General features: G+C 49.0%; 1 protein-coding gene across 4 annotated transcripts; it reads right to left on the reverse strand.

The window, feature by feature from the left end:
- Positions 1–495: 495 nt before the first annotated feature.
- On the reverse strand, positions 496–21,483 carry JOSD1 (Josephin domain containing 1). Of its 4 annotated transcripts, XM_032978450.2 has the most exons (6): positions 21,054–21,158; positions 20,280–20,455; positions 18,986–19,375; positions 13,680–13,805; positions 4,554–4,748; positions 496–3,180 (listed from the first exon to the last, which is right to left on the reverse strand). In XM_032978450.2, exons 3-6 carry the CDS (start codon positions 19,360–19,362, stop codon positions 3,081–3,083), a joined length of 798 nt encoding a protein of 265 aa, XP_032834341.1. In that variant the 5' UTR covers positions 19,363–19,375; positions 20,280–20,455; positions 21,054–21,158; the 3' UTR covers positions 496–3,080. The 4 variants fall into 4 exon arrangements, with proteins under 4 accessions (XP_032834341.1, XP_032834358.1, XP_032834349.1 ...); XM_032978467.2 differs by lacking the exons at positions 20,280–20,455; positions 21,054–21,158 and adding an exon at positions 21,226–21,483; XM_032978458.2 differs by lacking the exon at positions 20,280–20,455 and having other exon boundaries at positions 21,054–21,163.
- Positions 21,484–22,550: the final 1,067 nt, after the last annotated feature.

The following is a 22,550-nucleotide window of genomic DNA, read 5'->3' on the forward strand; positions in this document are numbered from 1 at the left end:
TCTCACAGAGCAGTGCTTCGTGTTTGCAGAATGGCCAACGGAAGTGAACATTCGATGACCCTCCGAGATCCCTTGGAACGTGACCTCTGGTCCACACAGTCGAAGGCAGGGCATTTCCCACCTGCTCTGATGAAATCTTGGACCGACGATTTTTAATAATCAAGATCCAAGGAATCTAGACACATCAAGTGCCAAAACAAATTTATATGTGATGCTACTTTTGTGCAGTTATTCTGGTGACGGGGCTGTTACCATCAACTCACTGAACCTGAGGATTTGGTTTCACTACAAGTGGTTTGCCGGATTTTAACCCAGGCCCTCACGTCTGCCAGCTAAGTGATTGGACCTCCGAACCACTTGGCCCATCCACTTAATTCTCGAAATGTCAAAACAGACCCAGATTTTTTCCTTCTCCCCCCCCCCACCCCCATACAACAAAAATGTGTAAATGTATAAGAATCGACCCTGCCAGTGTCTGAGGACATGACGAGTCAGTCATTTTACACTCAATTTTATTTTACTCTCAAGACAAAGGAGTGAGCGTTTGCCATCACTAAAGCATTCGGTTCGTTTTCTGTACATTCTGCGGTGAATACAAAAAAAAATATAGGTACATATTTTTTTGGGTTCCACTTTTGATTTCACGAACGACAAAACATTAACGGAGGAATACGGAACAGAGAGGTCACAATCCGTGAATTGGTGGAAATTACTTTCCCCGTCGATTATTTGTGGGAAAGAGACAAATTTGCAGAACAGTGATTTGCCCATTTGCGTCCATCGAATATTGGTGGACATTGGCTTTCCACCAGCACACACACATTGGGGTCCAAGTATTTAAGTACTCATGAACAAAGGCAAGATTGAGATTGTAAGCACTGCACAGTTCGGTACACGTATATCCCATGCCATATACAAGTTATTATTTTGTCCAAAAAAAACACACACACAAACGAAACAAAGACGTAAAAAAATGAAACTACAATACAATAATAATGAAACGAATTAACAACACTGAAAATTGCACCAAATCGAAAAATGCACGCGTCTGCAAAGGAAGTCTGGCAAGTTATGAGAGATCCCCCCCCCCCCCCCCCTTTGTGTAACAGGAAACCTTTACCCACAAAATGCTCACCGAGTCTAAAGACACTTCCAGGAACGTCCCGCTTTACGGTAAAACCTTTTGTTACGAGGAAACCGGAGCACAGGGGTCTTGGTGTCTCATCCTTTACACAATCCACCAAATCCAGCTTTTGGTCTGTGGATAAATAGCCTACGTTCCTTAATATTTCACTTTGGTTTTTGCCCGCGAAAAAAACATGTGTTGCTTTTGTGAACGCCCGAACTGCGACTCTCACGCGCCCCACCTTTAACATTGTACAGTGTTGAGGCAGTCAAGTAGTTAGCGATCACATTAGGCTGAAGTCAACCTAGAGGGAGATCGGATGCCAATTTGGCAAACCGGTGTTCTGTGTGCATCAGGTCCAATAAAACCAGGACGCTGGCACGCAGCGCTCACTATAACTGCCACGACGCTCCCGGCACACACGCGCACAAACACGCACACCAGAAGAAAAAACACACGCACAACCAAAATCTGCTACAAAAAGACGCGTTCATCTGTTCGCGGTTGTTTTTTTTTCCGTTTTAGATAATTTTTTTGCTTATTTTCATATACAGTATTTATATATATATCAAAACCGATGTAGTTATTACAGTTTGATGATGGCGATGATGCCGATGGATATAGCGGGTTGCACCCCCCCCCACACACCCCCCTCTCTTTTTTGCCGTGTGTGAAATTACGACAAAGACCCCGTTTTCTGTATTTAATCGGAGTTACATTCTCTGTCCCCTGAAGCCGACGTCCGTGCGTATCCATGTCACGGGGTCGCTGCTCTGATTAAAAACACCACGCCTTGCCCTTCCTCTTCCGAGTGCGGCTGCTTGTGTGCTTTGTTTACGTTTCCCCACTCGCTTGCGGTTTATTATTCTTAATATTATTTTACAAAAGACCTCAAAAGATCTGGACGAGGAAACAAACCCCACCGGCTCCTCTCCCCCCCCCCCCCCCATCATCATCAATTAATGAGGATCAGGGTAACACAACCTGCTTAACCATTATAGGGAGGGCCTTGGGTAGCTGTGTGCGGTTTTGAGTGGTGGTGCGTACAGTTGGTGGTGTATGACAGGTACACGCTGAGTGGCGTGGTTGGCGTGTGCATTATGCATGGCGGATGCGCACCCCGGCGTACATTATGCATGGCGATGCGCGGCGTACGTGGCAGTGTGTAATGTGCATGGGGGTATAGTGTGAGCAGGTGTCTGGTGAGAATGCTGTGGATTGGGGTGTTTGGTGCACATAGCAATCAGTGGGGGTGTGAGTGTGTGGTGTATAGTGCGCGGCGGTGTGTAGTGTGCATGGGCGACCAGGTGTGCAAGTGGTGTAAATGGTGTGTGCGTGGGGGTATAGTGCGAGTAGGTGCCTGGTGTGAATGGTGTGGTGTGCAGTGAGCAGTGTGGTGTATAGTGCATGTGGTGTACACGGTGCGTGACGTATAGTATGCTTTCTGTGTGTGGTGTATTCTGCGCAAGGTGTACATGGTGCGTGTGGTGCAGCGTGCTCGTGGTGTGCATGCTATTTGTGGTCGATGGCGTGTGGTTCACATCGTGTAAAGTATGCATGGAGCGCACGTGGGTGTGGTATATGACGCCACGTGGCCTGCCAGACCGCCGTCACGCTGGCGCGGCGTCCCTCCCGTCACCGCGCGCCTCTGTGTGGGCACAGCAAGTCGGTCAACGTGATCCACGTCGGCTCCACGTCAGCTCCACCATGTCAGCTCCACCGCAATCTCACCCACACCGGCCTTTCCGCTCGCAGGTCCAACTCCGTCGTAGATGTTCGCGAATGCATATTTTGCGTTGACAGTTTGTTATCCGTTTGGTTGCTAGTTTGTTTTTGTCGCCGTCGTCGGCCGCCGCTGCTGCTGCTATTGCTGCGGTCCCAATCGACGTTCCCATGGGAGCGTTAGTGGGGGGGGGGGGGGGGGGGGATGAGGACGAGTAATGGTGTTGCCCGGTCACTCGTCCCGGCGCCAGCTTTGCTCGGCCTCCACCTCGATGCTGACGACGAGTAGCAGCTCACAGTGCTTCCCGCTGAACTGCTCCTTCAGGAAGCGCCTGGACAGCACGCACAAAGTCGACGGTGACCAGTCCGGTCTGAGACCATCAAATCTCCACACTTTAAAAAGTCGCTTTCAATCACTGGCAGCTGCCTGGATTCTAACTCAGGTTCTCAGCAGCACCAGCTCAACACTCCTGGCCTCTGAACCACCAAGCCACCTCTACATTTTTTTTTAATTAAAGCTTCAGTCCCAAACAATCCAATCCTCTAACATTTTATGGCGGATGTTTTAGGGAACCACGGTGGTAAGATGTTAACTACCTTGCCTGGTATACAGGGGGACTTGGGCTCGATCCCGACCCTGACGCCTGTACATTTGGAGTTTGCATGTTCTCCCCGTGGTTGCGTGGATTTTTCTCCGGGTCCTCCGGTTTTTCCCTCCACATTTAGAATCACCATCACACGTTTAGAGTGTTTGGCTGCATTAGATTTCCACATGATAAGGATATAAGACTCAGCGGGCCTTATATCCTCTTTTAGATAGTTAAGGATAGCGTCGGGCAGCTTCCTAAAAATGTTTTGGTTACCTTAAGGTGCAACCCCAGTGACCCGGAACGAGCGGTAGCGCATTTATCACATGCTGCAGAGGTTCGCGGTTTGGGGCCAAGCGGCCATCCTGGTAACCATTGCTGATGTTAAAGATCTCGAGACATTAGTTAAAAAAGAGTGGGCAATGTGTGCTTGCGCTCATGGTCCAAATGTGCGTAATTAGAAATTACAAAAAAAAAGGTTCGAATTGGATGAAGCTACAAAGCAGCTTCGCCCTCGCCTGAGGAAGTACCAAAATGCTCTCGTAATATTTTTTTTATTGAACAGGTAAAGCCCACCGAGTTATATCAACGTTTTTTTTAAGCGACCTGGCCACAAACGATAGCTCAACGGAGTGGCTTATCACGTGGAAATTGACAGCAGCCAAACGCGCTGAACGGACACTGATCTAAAATTAGGGAAAAGCCGGAGGACGCGACGAAAAATCCAAGCAAACACGGGGAAAGAGAAAACGCAAACTCCAAATATACAGCAGGCGTCAAGAGTCGGGATCGAACCCACGACCTCCTGCAAACCAGGCAAGGGAGATAACATCTCGCCAGGTCAGTGGTGGGCAACCTGCATCCCACGGATCTCACCCGCCCCGTGGAGCCCCTCGCGGTATCCTGGTCGAAGTTGTCCGTACGTCGTGTATGTACGTTGAACTCCTTTCGCACTGTATGTAGCCAACCGAGCTAATCGGAGGTGTGGGAGTGTCAAGCTTGCGGCCCGACCGAGACGAAGGAGAGGCTCACTCGGGTGGCCCACCGACTCGTCTGGGGTTGCCCATCGCTGCCCTACGTCGACCTGAACCACGACGATCGGCTGCGCCATCGCTCACCGCAGCTCGTCCTCGCAGCCGATGCGCTGCGGCGCCTTGAGCTTGGAGTCGAGGTTGTAGTAGACGCCAGCGACCTGGCGCACGCCAATCCAGTGCTTGCGCTTGAGCGGCAGCTGCAGGGGCCCCCAGCGCATGCTCGATGGGATGTTGAGAATGAGGCCCACGACGTTCCCAAACGCGATGCTGTCCACGTCCCTGCTCGGAGGGGAGGGAGGGACCGTGGGGAGGGGAGAAAAGCCGGGTGGGGGGTGGAGAGAGATAGAGTTAAAGAGCGAGACATTTTCCATTGCTTACAACGAAATGATTATCAATGCTCCCTCAATCGCTTGGTTAGTCATTCAGGCCTGGTTAGCCATTCAGGTCTTGGATTGGATTGGGCCCGGTTAGCAATGACCATCAGAACTGTGCAGGTGTTGCGGGCATGGGGCGGACGAGGTATGGTGAGGAGATGGTAGACGTGGCTCAGTGTCAACCCCTCCGCCCATGCGTTGGGGGGGTGGGTGTTTACGTCATGTTCTCTGGTTTCCTCCCAGACGAAGTCAAACACTCATGAATGGAATTGGTAAAATAAGGCAGGGCCATTCTAAAAAAAAAATCTTGAAGCTCAGTGAGGCTTTCCTATTTAAATAATTAGCTTCATCATTTGAAATCTTTAATGGAACAGACCACCGCTGCACAATTAACCGGCCGTGCGTGTGAAATGTACGCATGTGTGCACGGGGAAAGAGGTATTTTTAGAGCGACTTCAAGAGACGCTGGCTGGAGGTGATGCCCATGGCAACGCACAACCAACGAACATCATTAAACGTTATATGGCAATGATAAAAATGTCATTAACACAGCAAAGCCTCGTCGAGTCTAAAGACTTCTTTTTTCAGGAGGATCCTGCTACGTAGGGATGTTTGGCCAATTCCTCGTCAGTAATTAGGTGTTTTCTGCACGTGATAGGAAACCAGAGTGCTCAGAGATAGCTCATACCACCACATATATGAGGGGATAACACTCCACGACTCACACACATGGGTCCATGAACCACCTTGCTGTAATGCGATATCCTGGTTGACCTCACAGCCCAGAGAGATTGTTAAGTTTCATAAAACCTTTTCGATCCACCAATCCTCGTCCCCAATGCGCCGATTGCAGGTGTCACCATGCCCGCCTATAAACCATGTGACTCGCATCCCCGTCCACCCTGGGTCAAAGGTCGCTATAACGTAGGGATAGTGAATGCAGCACCGATCAACAAAAATGCCATTTTTGTTAATCCACCGCGAGATGAGGGCCGCCCCATGCACGCCATGGGGGTGAGTTTATCATACTTCGCCACGCCTGTCCACCATTGTCTCCCCAGTAGCGATGTTTACATACCGCACCAAGGTACTCATTTGAGGTCAAGTTGACTTAGGGGAGGCCCAGGACAGGTTCAGATAATCGTCACTGGTGTTGGCCGCGAGCAGGAATTTAACTCGGGTCGCCGGGTTCGTAGTGCGGTGGCGCCAACCACTACACTACCGCTCCCCACCTATGGACACCAATAGACCAATACTGATACCCGCCATTTGCCACTAAGTGATGGTGACGTCACCACGGCACCTGTGCCAGGCCAGGTGCACTTTGAGACCATGGGGTCACGGGACAGACCCAGCAGGTGCCATGGCTCAGCTGACTGAGAGACTGTCAAGATGCACCTGCTGTGCAACCTGTGCCAACTTGCTGTGTTTTAGCCGCCCAGCGCTCCGCTCGTTGCTGTGAGTTTCACTCCTCTGCCCTCAGTTGTTATTGGAGGGCGACTGCCTTAAACTGCCCAGTAGCAGCGTCCTTCACGAGCCTCCTCCACAGAGGCCAATCTTGACACCGTTGGTACCAGTCTTCGGCAAGTCCACTCAGCTCCAAATCCTCCAATGCCGCATTAGCTCCACCTCTTCTCCAGCCCGTGTCTTGCCCGTTATAGCCTCCTCAATGCGGCCAAACAGAAGCTGCTTGGGCATGCGGTGGCTAGACTTGCGGGCTACATGATACAGCCAACGCAGCCTTGCCTGACGGAGGAGCTCACTGATGGGAATGTGTCCAGATATTTCAAGGATTTGTGAGCTCCTCACACAATCCAGCCTGGTTAAACCCAGTATAGATCGTTGGCAGGCCAGCCTGAATGTTTCCAAACAGAACTGATGTTTCATTAGAGGGGTCCACGTTTCACAAGCATAGAGAAGGGAGGGCATGACTGTGGCCGAGAAGACCCGAAGCATCATGTGGAGCGACAGACCAGGTAGCTCCACACAGCGTTACGCAGCCGATTAAAATATAATGCCACCTGACTGATTCAGAGTGAGACGTTTGCTCTCAAATCGGAGCTGGTTATAATCACACTGCTCAGGCATGGAAAACTCTCCACAACTGCTCTATCACCAATGGAGAGTTAAGGGGGTGGAGTGTTTGATGGCACAAAATATCCAGGCAGTTACTTAGTTTTGGTGGGGTTAATGGTAAGACCCCACCCTCTTAGTAGTTCACTCCAGGTTCAGCAGCAGCACCTCCAACTCTTCCTCTGAGTAAGCAGCAATCACCAGATCATCAGCATACATTACATGGTTGACCAATAGGGAGCCGTCCCTCAGCCGCACTCGAGCATCGATCAGCCTCCCATTGTATCTGTGCCAGATGGAAATTACTCCGGTACAGCCATGGAAAGATTCTGAAACTACGTGGTCAAAGATGGTGTTAAATAATGCGGGAGCCAGAGGACATCCCTGTCGCACCCCAAGGTGAACAGGGAATGGCTCTGACTCTTGGCCACGTAGCCCGCGGCTGCCCACCAACATGGAAACCCTTAATGTTTAGACACCACACCACATATGACAAGCACCAATATGCTAACCACACCATACATAAATGCCTCCACATAAAGCAACACTATTAAGATGCTCATTCCATACATACAACACCCACACATATACTACACCAACTGCATCCACACAACACGCACCCATTAACAATACACACATCAATCCACACCACTTCATCAAAATATGCCACAGCCACCCATACCACAAATACAAACGCCCACAACTCCATTCATACACCACACCATCCCACTCCATCGCACACCACACGCACACACCACATTATCCTTAAAATACACTCACCCACACCATACGTGCAAAATTATCTCCGAAAACGTTTAACTAACCAGCCAGCACCATGGTCAGAATTCCACTCACAATTGGAACGTTTTGAGTTCAAATCTGGCTGGGTGTAGACTTGACATTAATCATCATCTCTCGGACATATATAAAACACATAGCTCAACTCTGATAGACACCAACAGTGATTCCCCCAAGGAGGGACTGACTCCTGCCATCAGACTGTGGAATTTCCACCGCTGACCCAGGATTGCCAATCGCGCCAAGTGCTGTCCCCATGCTCCGACTTTGTTTCTACGCTGCATGAGAAATGTGACTCGTGTTTGTCACCCAGCCATCATTCTCAGCTGATTAAATAAAGGACACTGGATTGAAAATAATAGTTAATTCATAAGTCTTCAACAATACTTAAAAGGCTATTTGAAGCATCCTGCCTTGAGGTATTTGGGAAACCATCCGGAGAAAATCCACCAACGCACTCAAGGTGACGTGAGGACAAACAGGTTCTTGGAAACCAATGGGTTTAGGCGTTTCGCAAATCTCTGCACGAGCTACCAGCCCTTGCCTCCAACCCAAAGCGTAGGATGGCAGGGCAATGCATAATAGCCGTAGGTGTTTAGCGGTTAAATATAGCAACGGTGGGCGTAAGGCGTGCCCGGTATTTGCACGGGGCACAGTTGAAATGGGAAATCTCGCGTTGGTGACGTTGCCGCTGTGGAGGGAGTGGTAGACGAGGGTGGGGAGGAGTGTGGGGTAGTGGGAGAGGGTTGGGCGGTGGAGGGGCCGAGCCTTGGGCCATGGACAAGCCAGGTGTGACGCCAATCCTACGGTCACCGCTCGTTAAAGCATGGCTAGCGAACCCGCCAGGAGACACGGTAATGAGGCGGTGGGCTCAGGGGGCTCATAATGGCCGTGTCGGAGTGGCAGAACCCACGCTGCTGCTGCGTGAGATCCATGCCTTCGATGGCACAAAAGCAAATGCTGCCCAGAAGACCGAGTTAGAAACGTAGAGTCTTGTCTATGTGTGTCTCTGTAAGTAGACTCATAATAACCACGTCAGAGCAGGCGACCTAGCACCAAAGCTTCTGGTTTCAAATCCTGGGGTGGTGTCTCTCTCTTTCTCTCTCAAGGTGACCCCTAACGGTCACATCAGCGCCCGAGAACTAGTACCGTTGAAACAAATCAGGTTTCCGATACTGACACCGGGAATTTTTTCCCCCGAGGGTTCATAACAGCATTGTGAGAAAGCACCTCAACCGACGCGATTTCGATTTGTGGGTTTGAGTCCAGGGTATGGGGTGTCCCTCTCTCTCTCGTGGGGTTTTACATAATGATTGTCAGAGCACACGAGCCGGTACCACTAAGCTTATAGGTCTCAGTCCAGGTTCCCACCCACTGAATGTAAAACCATAATCCAGCGTCCATCAAGTTCCATTGTTCTCTTTGTACCTCTTACAGACCAGTGGAAATTTTTTTTAAATGGATTTTTTTTTTACTCAAATACTAAAAAAATATCAGCATTGCTGGCTCACAGACTGAGACACACCCTCCTCCCCGTTTTTTTTTTTAATCCTGATGAGTCTGTTTACAAAGCTGATTTCAAAATGCGCATACGTCTCCGCTAAATCTGTTTGAGAGCCTCTAAATCTGTTTGACGTAAATCCCCACTCGCCATTACAGTTATTGCAACTATCATTAAATTCCAATGTTTTTTTTTCTCGTACTAAAAGGTCACTCGTTGAGCAGTGCTATAAAGAGCCTCGGCAAAAAGGCTGCAACATTTTTAATCCTTGACACAAACTCGTTGGTCTTCGCCGACACTGCTAACATGTCAATGTCTTCAGCCGCTTGTGTCGCCAACTCACAACTGGGAAGGTCGCGAGTTAAAATTGCTCACCGTTGTGAGAATCGCAAAGTGAACGAAAACCACTGCGTCCGATCAGACGAGTGTCCTCTGGCGACGACGGCGAGTTGAGTTCAAATCCTGCCAGGGGTCGCCTGCTCCAATCACCACCATCATGACCCCCCCCCAAATTGGGGTTCATAAACCCTTCTGATTCCGTTCCGATTACGTACGTTTACGTCATCGGAATCGAATCGATTTCCAACGGAATCGGAAGTCAAAGGCCATGCGGAAGGGTGTGTGGCGGTTTGGTGCCAGCTGTCATAGAGTGTGGTCGTGTCACTACGGTTCTGTGATGAGCACAGTACAATGTCTTTATAAACAATGGTGCTATGCCTCTGTAAATAAATAACAGTAACGGCTTGCGCGTTCCGAGATTCAGCGGTGAATGGGACCCACCCTGCAACTTGCAGGCGTCTTGGAATGGGAAAGGGTTGAAATGAGCACTGCTTTGTGGGAAGTCAACACGAGTTGCCTGCCCTATTCAGAAGTCTGGCTCCTGTACAGTTGCTCTTTCTCCCCTGCTGCTCCCAGTCTGGAATGTCGTTCCCCGAGCAATCAGTGCTGTCGACTCCCGGCCACTGTTTAAGTCCAGACTCGAGGCCTTCTTGTTTCGTCTGCCTACGACTGACTTGCATTGTATTGAAAATTGTATTGTCATCCGAATGTGGAATGTGCACCATTGTCTCAGGACAGCTGAGATGATCCATCACCCAATGTTCATTTGAGAATGGAGACACTAACTTGATTATGTGACCTTGAACAATTCATACGTCAAAACTGGTTTGTAGGCTCACTATACGTGCATTGACATGGAAGTAAAAGAAAACTTTTTTCCCCCGTGAATGCAAATTAAATACTACTGTACCTTGATGCTATAAAAGAACAAAAGACAATACGAGACAGACCATGAAAACGATACACGACAAATGAGACGACAGAAAAGTTGAAATAGTTCCAGGAAAATAACCAAGTCCCCGGTTTTGATGTTTCACCTAATCGGCAGGGCGGTGAAATCACGCCACGCCTTGTGACCGCTTTGTTGAGTATCCGTTGTGGCCGGTCTGAAAATCCAAGCATTCGTCGAATGTGGGAGCTAATTATTTACATTAGACTGCATGACTTGTATGTATGCATGTATGTACAGTGAGGGAAAAAAGTATGATCCCCTGCTGATTTTGTACGTTTGCCCACTGACAAAGAAATGATCAGTCTATAATTTTAATGGTAGGTTTAATTGAACAGTGAGAGACAGAATAACAACAAAATCTAGAAAAACGCATGTCAAAATGTTATAAATTGATTTGCATTTTAATGAGGGAAATGAGTATTTGACCCCTCTACAAAACATGACTTAGTACTTGGTGGCAAAACCCTTGTTGGCAATCACAGAGGTCAGACGTTTCTTGTAGTTGGCCACCAGGTTTGCACACATCTCAGGAGGGATTTTGTCCCACTCCTCTTTGCAGATCTTGACGGTGGGGATGGTGATCTTGGGGTCATAGGCAGCATTCCTCCTTCTCCAAACACGGCGAGTTGAGTTGATGCCAAAGAGCTCCATTTTGGTCTCATCTGACCACAACACTTTCACCCAGTTGTCCTCTGAATCATTCAGATGTTCATTGCCAAACTTCAGACGGGCATGTATATATGTGCTTTTTTGAGTAGGGGGACCTTGCGGGCGCTGCAGGATTTCAGTCCTTCACGGCGTAGTGTGTTGTCAATTGTTTTCTTGGTGACTATGGTCCCAGTTGCCTTGAGATCATTGACGAGATCCTCCCGTGTAGTTCTGGGCTGATTCCTCACCGTTCTCATGATCATTGCAACTCCACGAGGTGAGAACTTGCATGGAGCCCCAGGCCGAGGGAGATTGACAGTTCTTTTGTGTTTCTTCCATTTGCGAATAATCGCACCAACTGTTGTCACCTTCTCACCAAGCTGCTTGGCAATGGTCTTGTAGCCCATTCAAGCCTTGTGTAGGTCTATAATCTTGTCCCTGACATCCTTGGAGAGCTCTTTGGTCTTGGCCATGGTGGAGAGTTTGGAATATGATTGACTGATTGTGCTCTTAAAGGGAGTGCTCCTAATCTCAGCTTGTTACCTGTATAAAAGACACCTGGGAGTCAGAAATCTTTCTGATTTGAGAGGGGGTCAAATACTTATTTCCCTCATTAAAATGCAAATCAATTTATAACATTTTTGACATGCGTTTTTCTGGATTTTTTGTTGTTGTTCTGTCTCTCACTGTTCAAATAAACCTACCATTACAATTATAGACTGATCATTTCTTTTGTCAGTGGGCAAACGTACAAAATCAGCAGGGGATCAAATACTTTTTTCCCCTCACTGTATGTTGAACATCTTTGGCACCTTAAAAGTTGCAAACTGTGCTAATGGTCTTGTGGCGGAACTTGGTGAACGGACTGAGACCGTCAACTCTTCCGGGTGGTTTTTAACCATGCGTGGCCGAAACCTGGATTTGAACGCAGGGTCTCGAGATAGTGGTGCCGGTTCTGCGTCCTCCGAACTGGTATCTACCCCCACTGATCCACACCCCTCATGGCCTTGGGAGTCTGTTGACCTTTACAACGGGCAGTCCTCGACTTACGAGCAACAGGCTAAGTTCCCGGGATCCGTTCGTTAGTAGAGTTGTTCGCATCTCGGAAACTCAGTATTAAATGGTACGTACGGTCAGTGTCATAAAACGTGTAATGGTTCAACAAAAAAGGGAAGCTTTGTGAAACTCATGAGAAGAATGTGTACACGTGCATGTAATATGACTGTAAATAAAGCGTAACTTAAAGTAACATGAAAATAAACAAAAACAGTTTTACTTTCACGTGCCTTGAATCCTGAAAGGGTGTTTCTAGGATGCTGGGACTCATTACATCTTGCGGGGGATCCCTCCGCTGAACAAAATAGTTATGCGGTTCGGTTCGCAAGTACGACCTTAGATTCACAAGTCGGAGGGTTAAGATAAAATAATCTTATGGTGGTTCGTTTGTTAGTGTAAATGTTCGCATCTCGGGGACTGCCTGTACTTTTGTCAGTGAAATTTTGTTGGAGTATCCGTCTCTGCCAAGAACCCATAAACTATGAAAACTAAAAACTATTTTTATTTTACCAGGTAAGGCCCACTGACCTAAATAGCTTTTTTTTAGAAGCGACCCAGCAATAAATAATAGCTCAACAAAAAGGCTCATCAAGTGGAAATGTATAGCAGCCAAATACTCTGAAAAGCATGAAAAGCATAGGGAGAGAGACGCGCAACGTCCACTTATAAAGCAGGCGTCAGGCTCGGGATCGAACCCACGACCTCCTCCATACGAGGCGAGGAAATTAACGTGTCACCACCGTGTCCCACAAGCGGCTTTGCTTGGACAGCCCAGCCAAGCAAATAAGTACCGGGAATAAAATCCAGGTCCCCGCACACGATTTGTTTAACCATGAAACCGTTGTCTATCAATGTTTAACTGTCGTTTCTCTGTGTTTTGCGAGGCAGACAATGGAATAGCAAAATACATTTGAGATGAAAACATCACAAATTCTGCCTCAATTATGTGAATGCCACAGTGGAGTGTTGTGAAGTGTAGCGTTTCGACGCGGCCATTGTGAACCCATAAGGCTCCTCCTCGACTTCCCTGATGACATGTATGTATGTATGTTGAACTTCTTTCGCACCGTATGCAGCCAAATGTGCTCATCGGAGGTGTAGGGGAAGGACAACAAACTAAACATGAATCAGTTCTAAAGAAATACGTTTTTAACTTAGATTTAAAAGTGCAAAGCTCCAGTGGCTTCCTAATATCGGAAGGAACAGCGTTCAAGATGGCCATAGAAGCCCCATCTGAAAGCGCGCGATGTAGTGACCATCTTTGTTCGATGGCGACCCAAAAGCTGCTGCTTCTACGAGCATGACCGGAGTTTAAGTGATGGTTCCATGCTCCTTGACGAGATCAGCCAGGTATCTGGCATTTCGGCATGGTAGAGATGTTATTACAATAATCGGCGATGGTCTCGCGGACTCTCGCCAAGGTGTCCTGACCGAGAGGTCTCCAAGTGCTAGTGTGACTGGTTCAATACCTGCGCTTATCCCACCACACGGCTTCGCACGCCTTGGTCTGCAGGGCGGCCATGATGACGTTTACGTCGTAGTTTCCCGTTCCCAGCATGCTCTTGTGTGGGTTCAGCATTGAGTCTGGAGACAGCCTGTGAGAAGACAATGAATACAACCCCCCCCCACCCATTAATATTACAGGCCACAGTAAATTTTGTTAGCGAGCACCTATTAAGGCCGGTGCGGCACGTGATGAAGGGGTGGTGGTGGTGTGACAAGCGCACCACGCCCGGCCACCTCTTGTATCACCAGCGCCGACGTTTATGCAACATTACATACCAAACCACTGAAATAGCTCTGAATAACACGAAGGCATTTTTTTTATTGGAAATGTTAGCGGACACACCCAGTGTTAAGTGGGGGTGATCATTGCTGGTGATATAAAAATAAAAAATGTTTCACAATCAGACAGGTGACCAGAGGTCGGAGGGGGTTCATCGTGACCGCGTCAGAGACACCGAGCGAGCGCTGGGATCCTGGGCAAGAACTGGAGTCACGGAGCGAGTCGATGGTCTCAGACAAAAATACGATTAAAGTTCAGTTTGTCACAATTTGGCACAATTAAGTAGAGAATAAAAAGTTGAATCGCGATGTTACGAATACTCTTTGCGAGGAATTTAAGAGGAACGGCGGGCGTGGAGTCGTTGCGGAGGGGGAAGACGCCCCGATAATATTCATGACTCCAGACGTAGTTGGGCGACATCTTCACAGGAGACGGACACGATGTGTGATGATACACAGCTCTCTGCCCCTCAGTGACCCAACGGGAAATTCCTCCGTTCCATGACAACCGCGACGCCAGAAGCACGGTTGAGGTGGTGGTGGGGGGGAAATAGCGGAAAATACAGAAAGTAAACAAAAAATATTTTTCCAAAAACGACGAACGTTGGCAGAATCAAATGGGGGAGGGGGGGGGCGAACCCCGTCGCATGCTCCGGTAATTATAACCCGCACGGGCATGTCACCGATGCGTAAGGCACAACATCGGCTCGTCGCGTTACGTTAATATTTAATTGCGTGTTTTTGATCTCTCCCCGGTTGGCTCTAATCGCACGCGGGCCCTCTCGCGCGTGCAAGCAGGCCACATTTTATATTTTTTTCACTTTACCCGCCGTCACAATTACCGCCAAAGCTCATTACGGTCTAATGGTGACCACACGTAAAGTCCCATGACCAAAATCTCCACAGAAACAACAAAATACCACACCTGTATCAAATGGGGCTTCGTGCGCCGATACATTTGTACCCCATTCAACCAATTTTTCCTGTATTTTGTGTCTCTTTCAAAAGTTTTTTTGTCAACTCTTAAGGGTTCTTTGGGTCTTTCGGTAAAGTCACGCAGATAGGTTCAAAGAAAATAACCAAAAGCTACGACGTTTCGATCGCAACACAAGCGGTCGTCATCGAAACGTCGCAGTTTTTGGTTATTTTCTTTGAACCTATCTACGTCACTTTACCGAAAGACCCAAAGAATATGAATTCCTGCAGTCACGAAAGCGTTAAGTCAAGATTGAACTGTTAAGGGCTCTTAACCGGTGAAATTAATAGGTCGGGACTGCGTTGACAGTGGTATGTACTGTAATAACAATGAGAAAATAACTCAATACACGAGTATGCTATATAGAAAGTGGTATTAAACGGTGAACGTTATGGGTTTGTTTAGTTTGCGACGGCGACAGAATAGAGTGTTTGAATGACTTTCACCTGAACTACCCTCCCACCATGGTTAAGAATATTTATGGTATTCACGCCACTCGCGCACACGAACACACACCAGCCTGCACAAACTCACACAAAAGTGCACAACACAAGGCAATAAAAAAAATACAAGGCTCAGATGCACCACAAGATCACGCACATCACAACTGCATGCTCATGCCAAATATATAGCTTACACACTTGGACAGCGTAGACACACAAGCACATACACACCACAGGTTGAAACAAGCAAACTGATGGTTAACACTCATACACCACAAACTCAAAGCACAATAAAGCAGAGATGCTTCAATAACACATAGAATTGATATAAACTAAAAGATAACGTCATTGCATGCTGCACACACCTGCAAACACACCGAGAACACAACTCTCCAACACACACACACTTTCAGCACCTACACACCTCCACGACATACACACCTGTCATAAACAAAGATAACAAAGAGCCCCCATATAGCCTTAACAGACTGTAGGGGCAAGTGCTGTTAGCGAGCACATACCTCCAGTATACACATCTTGCACATACCTCCAGTTTACACATCTCCAAAAACATCAATTGTTAGTACACACACACACAATTATGATTCAGCACATGCCACCCATAAATCCGTACATACAAACACCCATCGCAGCATACACACACCTCCATCACCCACCGCATCTCCACCTCGAACACTTTCAGTAACACACATACAAGATACCTGCAGCGCACATTAGTGCGCACACACACAGACGCAACTACAACACACAAATACACCAATATCCCCGGAACACGACGTACAGAACAATACTCATCCACACCACACTCATATCCCCACAAAATATTTAGCGAGCACCTAAGAAGGCCAGCACTGTACATCAGGGTGGTGTGGGCAGCACCAAAAACAAAGATCCCCCGTGTAGCCTTTAACAGACTGTAGGGGCAAGTGCTGTTAGCGAGTAGCACCTGTGAAGGCCAGCACAGCACACGAGGGGGTGGGTGGCCAACACCACGTCCGGCCGCCTTTGTCTTCCCAGTGGCGATGTTTACATACCGCACCAGGTAATCATTTGAGACCGAGTCCACCTAGGGGAGGCCCAGGACCGGTTCAGATAATCATCACTGGTCTTCGCGGCCGTGAGCGGGAATCGAACCCGGGTCGTCGGGTTCGTAGCACAGTGCGCTAACCGCTACACCACCGCTCCAAACTGAACCACAAAGACTCTAACACACACATACTTCCAGTGCACCTCCAACACAAACATCTCTAGCAATACACACACGCTCCATCACACTTCCAGTATACACAAAAGGAAAACGCACACTCCCAAATAAACAAAAGAAACGATATCAAACGCCACATCTCAAACACTCCTCCTTGTACATATCCACTGAAACGATACACACCCACACCTCTAGCACACAAACACCTCCTAGCGCACACACAAACCTCATGTAACACACATTTAGCACGGTTGGCTACATACGGTGCGAAAGTTCAACATACATATCCCAGCATCCTTTACACTTCTTGTACACAGAGGCAAAAACCACCTGTATAGTCTTTAACAGGCTGTTGCTGTTAGCGAGCACCTATGAAGGCCGGCACGCCACACGAGGGGGTGGGTGGCCAACACCACGGCCGGCCGCCTTTGTCTCCCCAGTGGCAATGTTTACACACCACACCAAGTACTCATACGAGGCTGAGTCGACCTAGGGGACGCCCAGGACCGGTTCAGATACTCGTCACTGGTGCGCAACGCGCTGACCGCTCCCCACACACACCGCTCACAACCACCACACACACAACCTACTATGCCACAAATCACCACACACACCAACACCTCTCACACACACACACATCAAAACACTCCCAACCATCCCACACAAACACCCACCGCTCACACACACGGCACCTCTCTGAGATCATGTAGCTCCCATCACACACACACACGAACCACTCACATACAACTCGATATCTAAACTACGTACATGTACAACACACCGCCTCGCCACACTGCTCTCTCACACCGACAACACGCATGCCACCGATATCACGGACCTCCGATTAGCACGGTTGGCTACGTACGGTGCGAATGAAGTTCAACATACTGTATATACATCACACCACACACATCACGTCACACAAACACACCACCCTCATAAAATCACACCACACACATCATTCAAACACATCAAACCCCTCACACCACAACCATACACATCACCCTCATCACACAAACACACCACCCCCGATTAAAATCACACCACACACATCACCCCCATCACACTACATCACACAAACACAACACCCCATACACCACCCCACACACTCCCTATCACATCACACCCCCCCCCCCATCACACCATACCACCCCCACACATCATACCACACATACCACCCCCGTCATTTCATACCGACCCCCATCACATCACACAAACACACCACCCCTATAAAATCACACCACACACATCACCCCCATGACATCACAAACACCCCTGCCCCATCACACCACACACACAAACACATCACCCCCATCACACCACACACACATCACATCACCCCCATCACACTACAAACACACAAACACATCACCCCCATCACATCACACACACAAACACATCACCCCCATCACACCACACACACCAACACATCACCCCCATCAAACCACACACCAACACATCACCCCCATCACACCACACACATCATCCCCATCACACAAAAACATCACCCCCATCACACCACACACAAACACATCACCCCCATCACACCACACACACATCACCCCCATCATACCACACACACCAACACATCACCCCCATCACACCACACACACATCACCCCCATCACACCACACACAAACACATCACCCCCATCACACCACACACACATCACCCCCATCACACCACACACACCAACACATCACCCTCATCACACCACACACACCAACACATCACCCCCATCACACCAACACATCACCCCCATCACACCACACACACAAACACATCACCCCCATCACACCACAAACTCCTTATCACCCCCATCACATCACAAACACCCCCCCACCCCCTCCGCATCACACCACACTCACACCACACACACATCACCTCCATCACACCAGACACACACACACACATCACCTCCATCACACCAGACACACACATCACCCCCATCACACCACACACACAAACACATCACCCCCATCACACCACAAACTCCTTATCACCCCCATCACATCACAAACACCCCCCCACCCCCTCCGCATCACACCACACACACATCACCTCCATCACACCAGACACACACATTACCTCCATCACACCACACACACATCACCTCCATCACACCAGACAGACACACACACAATCACCCCCATCACACCACACACACACATCACCTCCATCACACCACACACACACATCACCTCCATCACACCAGACACACACATCACCTCCATCACACCACACACACATCACCTCCATCACACCAGACAGACACACACACACAATCACCCCCATCACACCACACACACACATCACCTCCATCACACCAGACAGACACACACACACCTCTGGCAGATCTCGTCGAGCTGCTCCTTGTTGAAGGCGCCCCCGTCCTGGAAGACGTTGTTGAGAGCGTGCAGGGCGCACAGCTCCCGCCGCTGACGCTCGTGGTAGAGGCCGCTGGGGGCCTGCTGCTGATGCTGCTGCTGATGCTGCTGCTGTGCGTCGGCTTCAACCTTCATCTTCTTCGCTGCGCTCGTCCACGGCACGCAGTTCATGGCCGTGGATGATGATGAGGATGTCGTCGTCGTCGTGGTCGCTGCTGCCGCCGTGGTCTTAGCCGAAGCCGCCAGGGCGAATCGTGTGGCTACGACGATGGTAAAGATGATGATGATGGCGAAGCAGATATCTCGGGGGGTGGGGACGCAAACGATGTAGATCATCCGCTGGGGAAACCTATAAGGGAGGAGGAGGACGGGGGGATGATGAGCACAAGAGAAAGCCGTGTTGCATGGGTTCCTACTGCCAACACGACGATGTAGAATATCCAACACCCTTCGGGTGATGGTGGCGGTGATGAGGTTGATTGAAAAGCGCGAGAGAAAGCTACATTTCCGATCTTATATTCTCACCACACAAAAAAAACAAACCGATGTAGATTATCCAACACCTTAGGATGATCATAAAAAAGCATGATTGTGATCATGCTAAATATGATGAAGGTGCTGCTGCCGGTGATGAAGACGCTGCCGGCGATGAAGACGCTGCCGGCGATGAAGACGATGCCGATGATGATGATGCTAAGCCATACAAACAAGATGTTGATGTTCGCCCCATCGCAGAGACCTCTCCCCTCCACAAACCTATGCGAGATGCGATAACGTTGACGACTATTCACCGAGACAACTCCCTGGGCAGGACATGTGTTGTCTGCGGCTATTACGCAGATAATCGAGATAGACAAGACGGGTAATTAATGACACTTTGAACGTAATGAAGACGCCTATCAACTCGCCAGAAAACCCATCCACCGAGACGCCGGAAAGGCGATGATGTTGGTTGATAATTTTAACAGATAGTAAAGACGACGTTGGATGAGGACTATCAATCATTATGTACAGTACAAGCTAACCGAGACTACAACGAGGCGGTCGAGAGCTGTACAGTACTCGGCAATCACAAGTTAATTAAAAATGTAAAAGGAGATATACCCTTTTGTTGTAAGACGATGACGAAGATCGCGGGTAACGACAATGGATAAGAGAGTGGTGCGGTGCGATGCAAATGTTGCGCTGCGGGATTATTCATGACGGACATAAGATGATGATGAGGGTGATGAAGAAGGGTGAATCTCATTTACCCCGAGCCGCGATGCCGACCATCCACTGACGGTGTCGACGATTGAGGAAGACGACCACGATGAAGATGAGAAAGACGACGACGATGAAGATGAGGAAGGAGGAGGCCAAAGAAACCCAAACCGCCGCCGGGAGCTCTCGGCCCAACGCTGTTGCCGTGTTGACTTCTTCTCACCACCTCATCAACAACGTTCTTTACCACCAGTCACCCTTCGTCCTCTTGTCTACCTCTCCTCCTCTTCACCACCACTTCTCTTCCGAAGCTCACCCGGATCACCCCTCACTACCCCGCCACACCACGTATTTGAACACCAATCGCTACCCCCCCTCCTCACCACTTTACTATCCCCCACCACCACCACCACGTCACCCTATTTCCCGCTGCCTCTTCCACACAACCACCTCTTCAATCCTCACCTCGTCTCCTCCTCACCACCACCCTCTATTCCCCACCACAGATAAGCACCTCACACTATTCCCCACCACCCGCCGCTTCTTTGACACAAATCACTACCTCCTCGACACCTCTTCCGTCTCCAACTCGTCTCCTCCTCCTCACCACCACTCTATTCCTCACCACCCACCTCACCCGATTACCCACCGCTTCTTTGACACGAACCACTACTACCTCCTCGACACCTCTGTAGTATCCACCTCGTCTCCTCCTCCTCACCACCCCTCTATTACTCACCACTCAGCCAACCACCTCAACCCACTGCCCCACCGCCTCCTCGACACAAACCACACTGCCTCCTCGACGCCTCTTTAGCATTCACCTCGTCAACCTCCTCCTCCACCACCACCACCTTCACCGCGTGACCGTCCTCGGCGGCCTCCTCCCTCGTTCTGCTGCCCCCTCCTCCTCCTCCACTCCTCACCCGGGCAGCACTTCCACCCCCACCACTGGGACGCCTCCCATTGGTCAACGACGCGGTCACGTGGACTCACCTCGGCCAATCAGAGCGTCCCGCTGCGGCGCCGTAAACAATTAAGTTAATAATCCACACTTTGCGTGGATATTTTTTGTTTGTTTAAAAAGATGTGTTTTTATTTTGTCGCGTGCCTATGATGAATCTTGGTGCTGGTTAAGAAAACCCAAGCCGCGAGTTAGTTACGAAAATAATTAAATTTAGCCGCCGTGACTCTCACGGTGGAGGCGGGGGGGGAGTCCCGTGATGCATCTGGGTGTGGGCTGGTAGTCGGGGTCCTTCCTGGCGAGGGGGGTGGTGGTGGGTGGGGGCTGGGGCTACCCGCAGAGCTCTCCGTGGGTGCCTGAGCCAATTCAATTTAAAATTAACTTTAAGCACTTAGGAGGGGCCGTCCATAAATGACGTCACGCACCTAGGGGGTGGGGGGGGGAGTCAGACATTTGTGACGATGTGTGACGAGGGGGGGGGGTTTGAGAAATGTGACGTCACATCAAAATGCGCAACTTTAAATATAGACACGTTCTACTAAATAAAATAGACTTTTTAATAAATGTTTTTTTCCTACAACATCAGAGTGCAGCGCCACAATAAATACGCACTACAATGACAATATTTTAAAGCGATTTGAAGTATCTTCTTTGGTTCTTTCGGTAAAGTCACGTAGAATGAGAATAAAATAATAAATTGATAAAATAAAATAACAATAAAATTCTCACGACGTTTCGGCCACAACACAAGCGGCCTTCATCAGGTGAAGGGACGAGACTGTCCAGAGGACAGCGCTGGAGCGAAGAAAGCTTTAAATCGAGATTTGAAGTATGTTTTATATTTTTGGGGGGGGGGGGCAGAGCTTTGTGACGTCATATTTGAGGGGGGTCTGACTTTTTGTGACGCCGTGTGACGAAGGCGGGTCAAAAATCGTCAAAAATCGCGTGACGTCATTTATGGACGCCCCTTAGGTGGTTTTTAGTTGCCACCAATGGTTATGATTCACAATTGATTTGGTCGCGAGTTCGGCCACGCGAAATGATCTCGCCAAATGTGTCACGTGGCACGCTTCGTACGCGTGACGATTGAATTTGTGTCCGGTTGGTGGAGGGTCTTACGACACACATTTGGCCGGATAATTTATTTACGTGGATCAGCCCAAATATTATACGATTCGTAAAACATTTATTTCGTCACGTCATTTCACATTGTATATATATGTTTTGTCTCAAAAAATAACTGGCAATCAATGCTTCCAGAGCAAGCAAACTCTGCAGCGGTTTAGACAATTCTGGGTCTCATCAGCAGTCAGGCTTGTTAAAGACATTGTGATCTGGAAAGATATGCAAAAATGCA

The sequence above is a fragment of the Petromyzon marinus genome, chromosome 3 (genome assembly GCF_048934315.1).
Source record: "Petromyzon marinus isolate PM22_M1 ecotype Great Lakes invasive population chromosome 3, UKy_Petmar_22M1.pri1.0, whole genome shotgun sequence".
NCBI classification, from domain to species: Eukaryota; Metazoa; Chordata; class Hyperoartia; order Petromyzontiformes; family Petromyzontidae; genus Petromyzon; species Petromyzon marinus.